The following is a 12,539-nucleotide window of genomic DNA, read 5'->3' on the forward strand; positions in this document are numbered from 1 at the left end:
TTATTATTTTTTTCCCTGCAAGTTCCTTTTTGCACCCCGGCCCCCCCAAGGGGCAAGGATCCAGGGGATTGGGGCCCCCGCCCAGCTCAGGAGCTTTGAGGGACTCAGGTTAGTCCAGCTCGAGCGACTGGTGGGGACTTTTTTGGGAAGCAAGCAAGCTTTCCCCCCCCCCCCCCCCGCATCCTGTGTAGCTGATGATGTTGGGTGTTGCTGCCAGGCAGGGCGTTACTTGCTCAAATGTGCTCACCCACCCTTGCAACTGCGTGTGCAGGGCCAGCAGCAGCAGCGGTGGTGGCGGCCGTGCTGCCTCCGCCGCCCCTCGCAGACACGGCGCACGGCGGTAGGTCTCTGTCCAGCGCTGGGGCAATCATCGTGCCTGGTACTACACCCAGGCTCTGAGCCCAGTATTCGCACGTCTGTCCTTGCAGGGGCACTGCCATCGTCGCCAGCGCCGTCGCGACTAAGACCCTGAAGATTGGCACCCGCGGGTCGCCCCTCGCCCTGGCGCAAGCCTACCTCACCCGCGACCTGCTCAAGGTAAGGCCTCCATCTGGAAAGAGATGCAGCAGCCGCAGGCACAGCCACTGCTGCCCGCAGGGCACACCTGCCTACCCATCCACTTCCTTCCATCGCTGCAGTCCACCTTCCCCGAGCTGAACGAGGAGGGCGCGCTGGAGATCATCATCATCAAGACCACCGGCGACAAGATCCTCAACCAGCCGCTGTCCGACATTGGCGGCAAGGGCCTGTTCACCAAGGAAATCGACGATGCCCTGCTGGACGGCCGCATCGACATTGCCGTTCACTCCATGAAGGTGCGTGTGCCGTCGGGAATCTCCCAGTGGCCCAGGCCTTGCCCTCTCTTCATCATGCATGCCCCTCTCGTTGACCCAGCTTATCTCTAAGCTCCCCACCCCTACCTCCCTGCCCCCAGGACGTGCCCACCTACCTGCCCGCCGGCACGGTGCTGCCGTGCAACCTGCCACGCGAGGACGTGCGCGATGTCTTCATCTCCGCCAAGTACAAGAGCATAGCGGAGCTGCCCGAGGGCGCCGTCGTGGGCTCCGCCTCCCTGCGCCGCCAGGCCCAGATCCTGGCCAAGTACCCCACCCTACAGGTGGTCAACTTCCGGGGCAACGTGCAGACGCGGCTGCGCAAGCTGCAGGAGGGCGCCTGCGATGCCACGCTGCTGGCACTGGCGGGTCTGAAGCGGCTGGGCCTGGCTGACAAGGCCACCTCCATCCTCTCCACCGGTGGGCGTGCACTCGGCAGGCATGAAGCCAGTGGGAGGGAACTGTCGCTGTTGATGCAGCAATCAAGCGGCTCCAGGCGGCTCTCTCTCTGACAGCAGCATGACCTGACTCCTTGCGCCCTGCAGATGAGATGCTGCCTGCGGTTGCCCAGGGCGCCATTGGCATTGCCTGCCGCGAGGGTGACGATCGCTCAGGTGGGGCTTGGCTGGTGCTGCCTTGGCTGGTGCTCCTTGAAGCGGATGAACTGGCAGGCGGCTGCCGACAGGCCAGTCAAGTCTAGCGTGCCTGACGTGGCCGCTCCTGCTCCCTCGTGCGCATGCTACAGCGGCTGCGCTCGCTGCCCTGAATCACGAGGAGACCCGCCTGGCAATTGTTTGCGAGCGTGCGTTCCTTGCGGCTCTGGACGGCTCCTGCCGAACTCCCATTGCTGGTTGGGCGCATGTGAGTGGCTTGGGGCCGCTGTTGTGAGCACACGTGCCCCCCTGCCAGTTACTCTTGGTGCCTCGGGCATCATTGACATGCCGCAGCCTGATCAGTGCTGGTGCCCATGTGTCGGCTGCAGAAGGCTGATGGCCAGCTGGCCTTCCGCGGCCTGGTTTCAACCCCCGATGGCAAGAAGATGTATGAGACGACCCGCACCGGGTCGCTGACGGGTCAGTGGCGGTTGCATGCACCCACGTCTTCTCTTAGCCTGCATCCATGCATTGTCTCGGTTGCTTGACTGTGCCATGAATGTCTTGTGCAGAGGATGAGGCGCGGGCCATTGGGCAGGATGCTGGCACTGAGCTTAAGCAGCAGGCGCAGCAGGACGGCACTGTTTTTGACTGGTGATTGGCGCGTTTGCTTGTGTGATAGCCGCTCTTGAATCCATTTTTTTGTCTTACTTTTTTTATAGGGAGCAATGGAAGCCAACTCTCCAAATTCCGGTTCTCGCACCATGGCACGTGGCGGCCGCCGCCGCCCGCTAGGTTGGGCTGGATGGGAGGCCGCGTAGAGGGGCGGACCGGGGGCCTGTGGACGTGGGGTCTGGAGGCGGTGCTGAAATTTGCCCCAGAGCCGTTGTGACGGAAACAAATGGTGGCTTGCGATGTCCTGTTCTCTCGGAGCATTGCTCACGGCGAACTGAGACCCAGGAGAGACGGAGGATGGCTGGCCCGAGTTTTCTGTGCCAAAAGCCGCTGTTGTGAAGTTAAAGCCGACGCCATACAACAGCAAGATATGCGCTCCTCATTCCTCGTCAGAGTCCCCCCCCTCCTCTTCCTCCCCACCTCCACCATACTTGAAGATGACAGCAGCCTCGACGTCGCCCAGCCCATCTTTCTTTGCCAGGTCCACCTGCGGCGTCGCCTGCGGCTGCGTCCGTGGGGCAGGGCCATCCAGTCGCAGCAGCATGCGGACCTGCAAGCACCAAGTCAAGGCCCATGGTTGCTGTCTTGGGTGCAACACAGGGGCCTGCCTGCCAATCAAGACAAGAGCAGGAGGCTGTCCCGGTCAGGGAGGCTCACCAGCGTCGTCACCAGGCTCAGCAGGGGCTTCCACAACGCGAGGGCGCCGAGCGCGGCGGCAAACAGCAGGATGGTCGCCACGGTCTGGAAGAAGCTGGTAGCGCCCTTGCGAAAGGAGTCGCCCCATTCCGAAAAATTGAAGCCTCCAAAGCCGCCATTGCCTCCACGTCCCCCGCCGCTGCCGCCTTTCCCGCCACTGCCGCCACCCGAGCCTTGTTTTTTGCGAGCACGCTCTTCATCTGCCGCCCAGGGATCTTTCTTGCCCGCAAAAATGCTTGATAAAGCCTGGCGTGCCGCGTCCTGCATGCGTGGGCACCAAATGCGCACGTGTCGACAGGGCACGGCGGTGGAGGACGGTGGCAGCAGTGCCCGACCTGCTTGTCGCCGCCGCTGCCCTTGGAGGCCGCCGCCCTAGGAGGCTGTGCAGCACATGGACGCCTAGAGGTCATGCCAAACGCGCTGCTCTCGAGTTGGGGCCTGGTTTTGTCATGGCCATAGATGAGAACCTGTAAGACAGTACAGTGTGGCGTGTGGCCTTTCGCTGGCGGCGGCGGGCGCGGCGGCGGCGGCACTGGTCACGGCGGCGCTGGCCATCCCACCTGCTTCTCGCTGCCCTTGAAGGCGGCGTGTGCCATGCACGGACGCCTGTTTATGCACGGACGCCTGGCCAGAGGCTGGAGGAGGGAGGGTGCCCGAGCGAGATGCATTGTTTAAGTCAAATCCAGGTCTGTGTGTGGTGGTGTACAGAGTGCTTACAGACAGAAGCAGAGCGAGAGTGATTGCAATCAGGAGGATAAACCTGGCGGCGCAGCTTTCCTGGCGCAACTTTCCCACCTTGCATTGAATGCTTCCTCTTCCTCCCGACATTATTTCCATCCATTCAAAACCAGTGGTTTTGAACCCGCTGCGATGAGGCCGGCATTCAATCAGGATTGTTCCTGTCTCGCTGTCGGAACCTCCCGTGGATTCGCTGTCTACAACACCGAGCCCTTCCGGGAGCAGGCAAGGCGGAGACTGCTCAAGGACAAGGGCTGACTGTCGGACAGTGTGCCATCAAAGCCCTCTGTCTCCTTTTCTGTCAAGAGAGCGCTGCTAGGTCGCTTTCGGCTTAAACCGCGGTCAGGGTGCCGCTCAGTGCCGCTCAGTGCGCCGCCACCGGGCCGCCCAGCAACCCCGCCACCTGCTGCCCGCTGGGAGTGCAGTTTCGGCGCGATTTTGATGATGGGGGCATTGCAATCGTGGAGATGCTGTTCCGCTGCAACATCTTTTGCCTGGTGGGCGGCGGCGCGGTTCCCAAGTACCCACCGACAAAAGCAATCATATACGATGACCACCAGGGGCGGCCCATCGGGGAACTGTCCTTCCGAACCAACGTAGGATACTGGCAGTGTTGCCCCCCCCCCCCCCCCCCCACCACCAGTCACCCCCACCACCAGAGCCCTGAGCTGGGGGGGCCCCTCATTGGACACCTCCCGGGGATGGGGATTGGCGGGGGTCCCTGTGAAACTGCCCAAGGATCCCATCCCTTTCCCGACTCTCTCCTCCTGCCTGGGGTACAACTTTTCAAAACTGCGGCTGCTGCACCCAATAAAAACCCTGAACAACCCCCGTGGATTGGTAGCACTGTCCCCCAACGCCCAACCAACTGTGCTGGGGTGCCCCGGGCTGCACCCCCGCCAAGGTGGGTGTAACTGCAATCTGTTGCATGCTCTCCCACACCATTGCCCCGTGCCTTCAGCATCTGCATGCACGAGGGCACGGAAGGTGGGGATTGGGGAGAATGTGTGAAGGAACCTCACCAGCCTCCTTGCCCCAGGTGCGTGTGGAGCTGTACGATACACGGCGCACCAAGTTTGTTACAGCGCACAACTCCTGCCTAGCAGCCCTGGCGCTTAGCAGCAACGGAAAGCTGTTGGCCACCGCGAGCGACAAGGGCACGCTGGTGCGCCTCTTGCCTGCCTTGGGCCCTACAGCTGCCTTCCCTCACAATGGCTCTGCTGCATGCCAGCAAGCCTCCCAAAACCAGCCGTTGTGGCTCCCAAACCCCACCGCAGGTACGCATCTTCTCCACAGGAGATGGTGCAAAGTTGCGGGAGCTGCGGCGGGGCTCCGATCCGGCAAAAATCTACAGCCTGGCCTTTAGCCACGGTGACATGCCCAACTGGGTGGCTGTCACAAGTGACAAGGGCACCGCGCACATATTCAGCCTATCTGGCAGGCGGCAGCAGGCAGGCGGCAGCAGGGACGCCACGACAGGCGGTAGCAATGGGGGTGGCAGCAGTAGCAGCAGCACGCAGCAACAGCAAGGCGACAGCAGAGAGAAACTGAGCGGGTCAGGCCGCAGTTATAACCCCGTGTCAACACTCTCGTTTGTCAGCGTGAGTAGGGCTGGGCTGCAGTCTTAGAGTTCTGGCATCATGAGTTGGCCTCGACTGGTTGCAGTGATGGCTGTGGTTTAGTAGCCACCCCAACAAACGCCTGCATCCCCGTCCACCTCTTAGTGCAGTCTTACCTTCCCGTGGGCGCCTCGTACTTCGCTTCTGAGCGGTCGTTTGCCCAGCTGCGGCTGCCTGACGCTCACCATGCCCTGGTGGGGTTTGGCAAAGACCCCACAACGGTGCTCGTAGTCAGCGCCACTGGCGGCATCTACAAGGGCAGCTTTGATCCGGAACAGGGGGGGAGCTGTGACGTTCAGTCCTTTGTGCAGTTTGAGGAGTCATAAGGCAGCAACATCAACTTCGTGCATGCCAACTCGTCTTACAAAATCAAGACGGAAATATGAGACATGTGCATGGCAGGGAACAACTAGTCCAAGCATTGATCAGCCAACCATGGGCGGTGGCGCAGTGGCATCCTTGCTGGGAGGCAACCCTTCTTGCCCTGAGAGTGGTGCTGCTGCTGTGGAGTGCCACCGCTCTGCACTCCTTCCTCCACCTACTTCGAGGTGCATGGGTCCGCCGACGAGCTGCTGCACCTCCCACAGTGCCTCGTCAATGAACACCCCGTCCATGCCATTGTTGTCAAAGGGGTCTGCGGCAGCCAAAAACAGCAATTCAGCTGCACGGTGTTCCAAACTCTGACCTGTGCGACCTCACTCATGCACCTTCTAACGAAATGGTGACGTTGACTAGGCCAGTGACCGCCATTTGCAGCTGCAGGCAATCCAGTAGGGCAGTCCTTAGCTGATTGGTGGGCACAAGGCATGGGCACCAAGGAAGCAGCGTGGGCACGTAGTGTACCAGGATACTGAAGAAGAAGGAAAAACCGAAGTTGGTCAACTCTGCGACCCAGCTCCAATAGGGGCCAAAGAAAACCGGCAGAAAGAGGATGAGGTAAAACCGGGAAAGGCTTCGAACACCCTGCTGGACAGAAAGGAATGCATGAAATCTCGAATGTTGCCAGAGAAGCACAGCCCGGCGCAAAAACTGGGGCCCACCTGCGGCGTCCTAAACTCCTTGATGTTTGCCATGCGCTGAATGCTCAAATGCAGCTTCTGGTTGCGGTGATGGAGCTGCACGGTGCAATTAAGTGAATGCAGGGTAACTGCGCGAGTGTTGTCTCAGAGGTGGATGCACACTGTGCTCGTGGAGCACGACTCGCCTCTGCCAGCAGAGCTGGACTGATAGGCGCAGTATGCAGTGCCGTCGCTGCAGCCTCTAGGCTGTCTATGCTGCAACTTATGCGACGCATCTGCACTCGAGAAGAGAAGGATGCACATCAGCAGCTGCTATGACTATTGAACGTGAATTCGTCGATGGTCCCTTTCGCTTGCTCTATTCGAACCACGAAGCCTGCCCGGCAAGCTTGCTCTTGCTGAAACAGACTGTAAACCTCTAAAAGCAAGATCACCCAAGCCACTGCCAGATATGTGCATCGCATGTCGCTCCAGGCTCGCAGCCGCAAGCAGCGCACCTGCCGCGTGCGCTCCAAAGCGATGTGCACCATAGCACTCCGGAAGCCCATGTAGGGGTAGTACCGGCTGTAAAAGCGTACGGGAAGGAAGTAAGCATGCATGGCATCCACAATCATGGCCAGCGCCTCCTGCGAAAAAGTGAGAGGTGTGCAACAATGACCAGCCTTGGGGCAATGACCTCCACATCTAAGCAATGATTTCCACATCTGAGGTGAACATCGCAAGGAATGGACAGGGGATTGCACAGCAGGATTGAAGATCCACGCACCTGCACAATTGCCATATGGTTGGTTGGACGCACCCCTTCCGCCACCCAGTCCCTGTGTGCCACGAAGATGCCCATCATCAGCACTTTGGCTGCAGAGCAGACTGTGTGGGCCAGTGATTCTCAGCAACAGACCAGCAACAGACAGATACAACAGGCAAAAAAACTGCAGCGGGCGCACCCTTGGCCAGCTCGTCCAGCGCACGCTCCCGTCGCAGATAGGCGATCCACAGGAAGCCCACCGTGGGGAGGACGGCTACGGAGCAGATCAGGACCCAGTCCAGCTGCGCTGCCAGCTTCTTTCCGTTGTTCTCGAAGAATGAGAAGAAGCACACTGCAGCCGCGCAAACGGATGTATCACTGAAGAGAATTCCTTGGTGGCAACTGATTGGCAAAACTTTGGGCGACACCTGAGATGAGCGTGATCAGGAAAGACCAGAGGGTGAGCCAGGTCTGGCAGGACAGGAACCAGAAAAGGGCGGAGCTGATGTCGCGGAAGTCCAGCAGCATGCGGGCAACATGCCGCGGCAGGTCGAAGAATCGGCTCTTGTCAAAGAGCGGCACGCCGCGGGCCTGCACGCATACGGCAGAGTTGGGACAGCTGGAAGGCGGGCGGCGGCGGGACTCGGCCGCAGTGGCGGCACGCGGCAGGCCCTCTTAGCTGCATGTCTGCTGCTACGCACGTGTGTGCTGAACGGAATGGAGCTCTGTTTGGGACCTGCAGTCGCCATGTGGCTGCCTCCAACAGGCAGGCGTAGGGAGCAGGTAGATCAGCGCGAAGCAAGGGGCTCAACAGAAAAAGGGGCGTCTGGCCAGGCTTGAGGCAGTACTGGCTTATGCTCAAGGCCGTTGCAGGAAGAAGTACGCCGCCCTTCCAGATTTGATTATTGAGTTACAATAAGCACACGCGTTTGAAGCCACTCCAATAGGATATAGGATCACGCTCCTGGGCACGCCGGTCTCCCTTCTAGTCTGGGGAACCCAGGCAGCTGCCTCGCCTGCCACGGCAATGGGCAACTCGCTGTCGGGCGAGGGCCTCGAGGGCGGCCGCAATGTGGGGCGCCAGCAGGCGGTGACGGAGGGGAAGCGTCGGCAGCGGACGCTGCCGCACAACGCCGCACGGAGCACTCCCGAGGACTGGCCCTTCATTGAGGTGGAGCAATTGCAGCCTGGGGATTCGAAAGCAGCTTCTCCATCTGCCAGCTCACGTTGAAACCCTGCCCGCCTCCACCCGCAGGAGTGCTTGACCAAAGTTCTGCTGTTTGACAAAATGGACCGCGGTGCACAGCGGAAAGTGGTGCGGGAAATGTACGAGCGGCCCATTGCGGCAGGGGAGATTTTGATCCAGGAGGGCGACACAGGTTGTGTGGCCTTGTGTTGTTGCCCACCACCGCCCACCCACTGCTGCTTCCTTCTCTGTGCATGTTGCTGATTGCTGTTCCTCACTGTGCCTGTTGCCTTTGAGCAGGGCTGGGTGCCAGCGAGCTGTATGTGGTGAAGATGGGCGAGTTTGAGGTGCTGCAGCGGCGCAAGGGCGTCAACATCCGGGTCAACATGAAGCGCCGAGGCGACACGTTTGGGGAGGTGGCGCTCATGTTCAACTGCCCGCGCTCCGCCACGGTGGCGGCCATCCAGGATTCGGTGGTGTGGGTGCTGGAGCGGGATATCTTCCGTCAGTACGTTCGTGAGGTACAGGAGAGCGAGTCGGCGCAGCTGGAGCTGTTCCTGAACTCGGGTGCGCCATATGGCAGCACTTGGATGCGAGAGAGGATGGCAGTTGGATGGGCCGAGCGGCTGCTGGATTGTAGATCATGTGATGGTGGTGCCTGGTGCCAGGCCCTAGAGTTCGCTCTCTCAGGCCCGCTGCTGTGCCCATGCAGTGCCCATCTTGGCACCGCTTTCACGAGATGAGAAGCTCACTCTGCTCGATGCCTTTGAGGAGCAGCGGTTCACTGCAGGGCAGACAGTTGTGCGGCAGGTGGGAACGCTTATTGCGGGCGATGATAAGGGAAGTGTGCAGATTTTTGCTGCCTTTTGCTGAGTTTGAGTGTCATTTCCTTTCTTGCAGGGCGACCCTGGTGATTTATTCTACATCATCAAGGAGGGCGAGGCGGTGGTGTATCAGGACAGCGGCAGTGGCAGCAGCAAGCGTGTCAACCAGCTATTCAAAGCTGACTTTTTCGGCGAGGGGGCGTTGCTGTCCGATGAGCCCAGGTGGATGGGGAACCTTGCTTTGGCAGTTATGCATGGTCTGAACAGCACATGCAAAGAGCACTTGTCCTCTGCTGCGCTGACGTGTCGGTGCGTTTGTGCAGGGGGGCAAGCGTGGAGGCGGTCTCGGCGCTTGTGTGTTTGACGCTAGGCAGGGCCACTTTCACAGCAGTACTGGGGCCGCTGCAGCAGTTGATGTCCCGAGAAAAGTCGCCAGCAGTAGTTACGCAGCGGTTGATGAAGCTGCAGTCGCGGGGTGGGCCATCGCGGGTCCCCGCAGAAGTGATGGTGCGGCGGCGGCGCCGCAGCAAGAGCAAGGGAACCGATGTGTGGGAGGTCATTCGGGCACGAGGCCACCTAGATGAGGTGCTGGAGCTGCGCAGCGGCCAAGGCAATGGGGCCACAGGCAGCACAGCTACAGCTGGCAGTGCTGATGGACAGAGCAGCAGCGCAGGGGCCAGCGGCTCTAGTGTGCAGCTAGTGTTGACCGAGGGCAACGTGCTAGGGGGCGGCGCATTCAGCCGCGTCAGTGTAGTTTCAGAGCAGACGATGGGGCGCACCTATGCCCTGAAGCGCATGCGGAAGAGCGCAGTGGCACAGTGCCCAGAGCATGTGTTCTGTGAACAGACGATCACCCGCAACCTGACGCACCCCTTCTGCATTCGGCAGTATGCCTCATTCCAGGTACGTGCAGCACGGCATTAGGGAGTGCTACTGCAACCCAAAGGCCCGGGAGGGAGCAGTGGGGCAACCTTTTTCATTGCTAGCGTGCAGCACGTGGTATGTGTGCCCAAGTCGTTGGCTACACGTGCGTCGTGGTCATTGCACACCTATGCAGGACAAGTACCACCTTTACTTCTTGTTCGACTTGATGATCGGCGGCGACCTGATGGATGTGCTGGTATCAGAGGCGCAGGTCATAAAAATGAGGGTCGCACAGGGTGCCCTCAAACGAGGTTGTTTTGCGCCGCAGGTGGGCAACGGTGGAGGGCAGGAAGCGGTGTGCGTTGCATCAATTGAAGCTCCGCACTGGGATTCCTCAAACCCAGTCAAACCATGCTGTGCAAGCATTCTTGCAAGTGTTAGTTTGTGACGCGTCTGCAGGTCAAGGTGCTCAAGGGCCTGGATGAGGCGCTGGCTCGCTTCTACGTGGGATCGATAGTGCTGGCGCTCGAGTATTTGCACGATCACAACATTGGTGAGTGTTGCTTGTGTTCCTACCTGCCACCCAGAGGCTGACCTTTTGTCGAATCGAAGCTTTGCCAAACCCCGCAGTGTATCGTGACTTGAAGCCGGAGAATGTGTTTATCGACAACTCTGGATATGTGAAACTGGGGGATTTCGGCTTTGCAAAGGTCTGGTATTTGGAACTGCCTCGACTTGCATTTTCTCCTATCAAGAGATTACCTCACTGAACACCTCGGTTTGCTACAGGTTCTGGACAGCGGTGCGCGGCGCACCTACACATTCTGCGGCACGCCTGGTTATGTGGCACCAGAGAACGTGCTGGCGCACGGGTACAACCACTCGGTTGACTGGTGGGCAGGGGTTTCTGTGTGGAGTGGGGATGGCAGCCCGCGGTGCAGATGGCAGATTGCGCTGCGTGCGTTGCCCACATGCTGGTGCTCAGCAACATTGCCTGCCCCGCTAGCAGTTGGTGCTGCTAAACCTGCTCATGATTTGCCCGACTGCAGGTGGGGCCTGGGCGTGCTCACGTATGTGCTGCTCACGGGTCGGCAGCCCTTTAGCTCCCCCAAGACGGACGACCCCATGGTTGTCATGCGACGCATCGTGGACGAAAGCTTTGTCATCAAGTTCCCGCCGTACATTTCCCCTGCGGCCAAGGATTTTGTGTTGCGCTTGCTGGAGCGCAAGCCCACCAAGCGCCTGGGCATGTTGCAGGTGCGCGGGTGCTGTTGTGCAGCCCTGTATGTCCTGCAGCCTTTTGGCAGAGGCAGCCGGCTTTGCCCTGCCAATGCAGGGCAAGGCCAGGGACGTAAAGCAGCACCGTTGGTTTGAGGGGTTTGACTGGGAGGCGCTGTCGGCGCGCAAGGTGCCGGCGCCGCGCAAGCCACGCGACGATGCCGCCAAGCGCATCAGGGAGCTGGCGGTGCGCTGCTGGTGCTGCCTGCGGACGCATTGCGTGCTCGCTGCCTTGTTTCGAATGCCGCTGCTAAATGTCATGGGGAGTCCGTGCGTGGTGCAGGAGAGCGAGCGAAAGCAGCGGGCACAGCCCAAGGAGACGCCAGAGGAGGTGGCCGAGGCCGAGGCGGTGTTTGCGGAATTTTGAGGCGGTGCCGCCTGTTGCAGCACTCAACACAATGTGGCAACACAATGTGGCAAGCCCGAGCACAATGTGACACTCCCCCAGCATCACAACTTTTTGCGCATTCAAACCGTACGGTTGACGTACCGCGCCCGGCTGGCGTCCCCATCGCTCTCCGAGCCTTCCATGAATCAGCTGCTAGGGCTTCCTGTTAAGCATGCTGCAGGACAACTCCAAATTCCTGAATGAGTTGCTGCGTATGTACCAGGCCAACCGGGAGTTGGGCTCGGTGTGGGTGACGATGAAACGAAGTGGGTTTTCACCCTGGTGCAGCCTCCCGTAGACTTTCGTTCAATCTTGAACTCTGATGGATGTCGCCTGTTTCTTGCAGCCAACCTGAAGCCGCGCAGGAGCAAGAAGGACTACTCCGGGCTCGCCTGCCACTGCCTGGTGCGGGCCACCGACGGCCGCAAGAAGCTGAGCACGGTGGTCGAGGTGAGGCGGCAAGCGCGCGGGCTGGCGGCGGCGGCGGCGGCGGCGGGGTTGGCACCCCTCACTGTTGGGGAACACATCGTTTGATTTGGTAACCTATTTGCAGGGAAGGGACTTGGCACGCTTCAACGAGTCGTACAGCACCATTCTCAAGGTGACGGCTGGAATTTTGCTGGTCACTGCACATGTGCCTGTTGACATCCGCCTTGGTGGTTGAGCTGGGAACCGCCTGCCTCGTCCTGAGCGGCGAAAGTTCAGGAGGTTTGCAGCGACTGAGGTGCTGCTTGTTCATGCTTTCTCCTCGCAGCAAATCTGCATATGTTGCGGCATTTGCGTTGCTGGTGGAGGGTGTGAGTTTGGCCATGCCCATGGATGCAGGGCCACATGGACTCGCTCAAGAAGCGTGTGCGGCATGCGGCTAAGTTAGCACAACAGCAGTAAAGAAGAAAGAAGAAACAAGCGCCGATGAAGGCCGGGCGCGAGGAGGTGCCTCAACTGTGTTTGTTGTTGGTGTGCCATACTTGATGTCGACAATGTGGCAGAAGCAAGAATCATGAACATATTGGTCCATGTGCCCATGATTGCGCCGCGCCGCCGCCGTTGTACTGCGTGGCGTACTTGGCCCTAGATCTCT

General features: G+C 59.9%; 5 protein-coding genes across 5 annotated transcripts in view; 4 read left to right on the top strand and 1 right to left on the bottom strand.

The window, feature by feature from the left end:
• CHLNCDRAFT_33052 (hypothetical protein) overlaps window positions 1-2,171 on the top strand; it is a 2,388-nt gene extending 217 nt beyond the window's left edge. Inside the window, exons 2-9 of the mRNA XM_005843493.1 lie at window positions 272-340; window positions 429-537; window positions 639-815; window positions 935-1,253; window positions 1,379-1,447; window positions 1,579-1,694; window positions 1,816-1,906; window positions 1,999-2,171. Coding sequence (XP_005843555.1) covers window positions 272-340; window positions 429-537; window positions 639-815; window positions 935-1,253; window positions 1,379-1,447; window positions 1,579-1,694; window positions 1,816-1,906; window positions 1,999-2,084 — 1,036 coding nt within the window. The 3' untranslated portion in view covers window positions 2,085-2,171. The remainder of the gene's footprint in view (window positions 1-271; window positions 341-428; window positions 538-638; window positions 816-934; window positions 1,254-1,378; window positions 1,448-1,578; window positions 1,695-1,815; window positions 1,907-1,998) is intronic.
• Window positions 2,172-3,633: 1,462 nt separating this feature from the next.
• On the top strand, window positions 3,634-5,480 carry CHLNCDRAFT_56389 (hypothetical protein; the record flags this gene model as incomplete). The annotated part of the gene is made up of 6 exons (XM_005843494.1): window positions 3,634-3,760; window positions 3,961-4,131; window positions 4,250-4,434; window positions 4,571-4,700; window positions 4,813-5,017; window positions 5,260-5,480. Exons 1-6 carry the CDS (start codon window positions 3,668-3,670, stop codon window positions 5,478-5,480), a joined length of 1,005 nt encoding a protein of 334 aa, XP_005843556.1. The 5' UTR covers window positions 3,634-3,667.
• A 373-nt stretch (window positions 5,481-5,853) lies between these two features.
• On the bottom strand, window positions 5,854-7,667 carry CHLNCDRAFT_55083 (hypothetical protein; the record flags this gene model as incomplete). Its single annotated transcript, XM_005843546.1, has 7 exons — window positions 5,854-5,910; window positions 6,195-6,269; window positions 6,671-6,799; window positions 6,940-7,028; window positions 7,118-7,270; window positions 7,347-7,509; window positions 7,620-7,667. The coding sequence occupies 7 exons, from the start codon at window positions 7,665-7,667 to the stop codon at window positions 5,854-5,856; spliced, it is 714 nt and encodes a 237-aa protein (XP_005843608.1).
• A 575-nt stretch (window positions 7,668-8,242) lies between these two features.
• CHLNCDRAFT_49225 (hypothetical protein) lies at window positions 8,243-11,437 on the top strand (the record flags this gene model as incomplete). The annotated part of the gene is made up of 13 exons (XM_005843495.1): window positions 8,243-8,297; window positions 8,405-8,671; window positions 8,817-8,914; window positions 9,005-9,150; window positions 9,252-9,574; window positions 9,629-9,831; window positions 9,986-10,120; window positions 10,252-10,345; window positions 10,423-10,502; window positions 10,582-10,685; window positions 10,842-11,049; window positions 11,129-11,257; window positions 11,354-11,437. The coding sequence occupies 13 exons, from the start codon at window positions 8,243-8,245 to the stop codon at window positions 11,435-11,437; spliced, it is 1,926 nt and encodes a 641-aa protein (XP_005843557.1).
• A 193-nt stretch (window positions 11,438-11,630) lies between these two features.
• Window positions 11,631-12,346, top strand: CHLNCDRAFT_28011 (hypothetical protein; the record flags this gene model as incomplete). The annotated part of the gene is made up of 4 exons (XM_005843496.1): window positions 11,631-11,724; window positions 11,805-11,908; window positions 12,012-12,059; window positions 12,284-12,346. 4 exons carry the CDS (start codon window positions 11,631-11,633, stop codon window positions 12,344-12,346), a joined length of 309 nt encoding a protein of 102 aa, XP_005843558.1.
• Window positions 12,347-12,539: the final 193 nt, after the last annotated feature.

Source organism: Chlorella variabilis (assembly GCF_000147415.1).
Source record: "Chlorella variabilis unplaced genomic scaffold CHLNCscaffold_29, whole genome shotgun sequence".
Classification (NCBI taxonomy): Eukaryota; Viridiplantae; Chlorophyta; class Trebouxiophyceae; order Chlorellales; family Chlorellaceae; genus Chlorella; species Chlorella variabilis.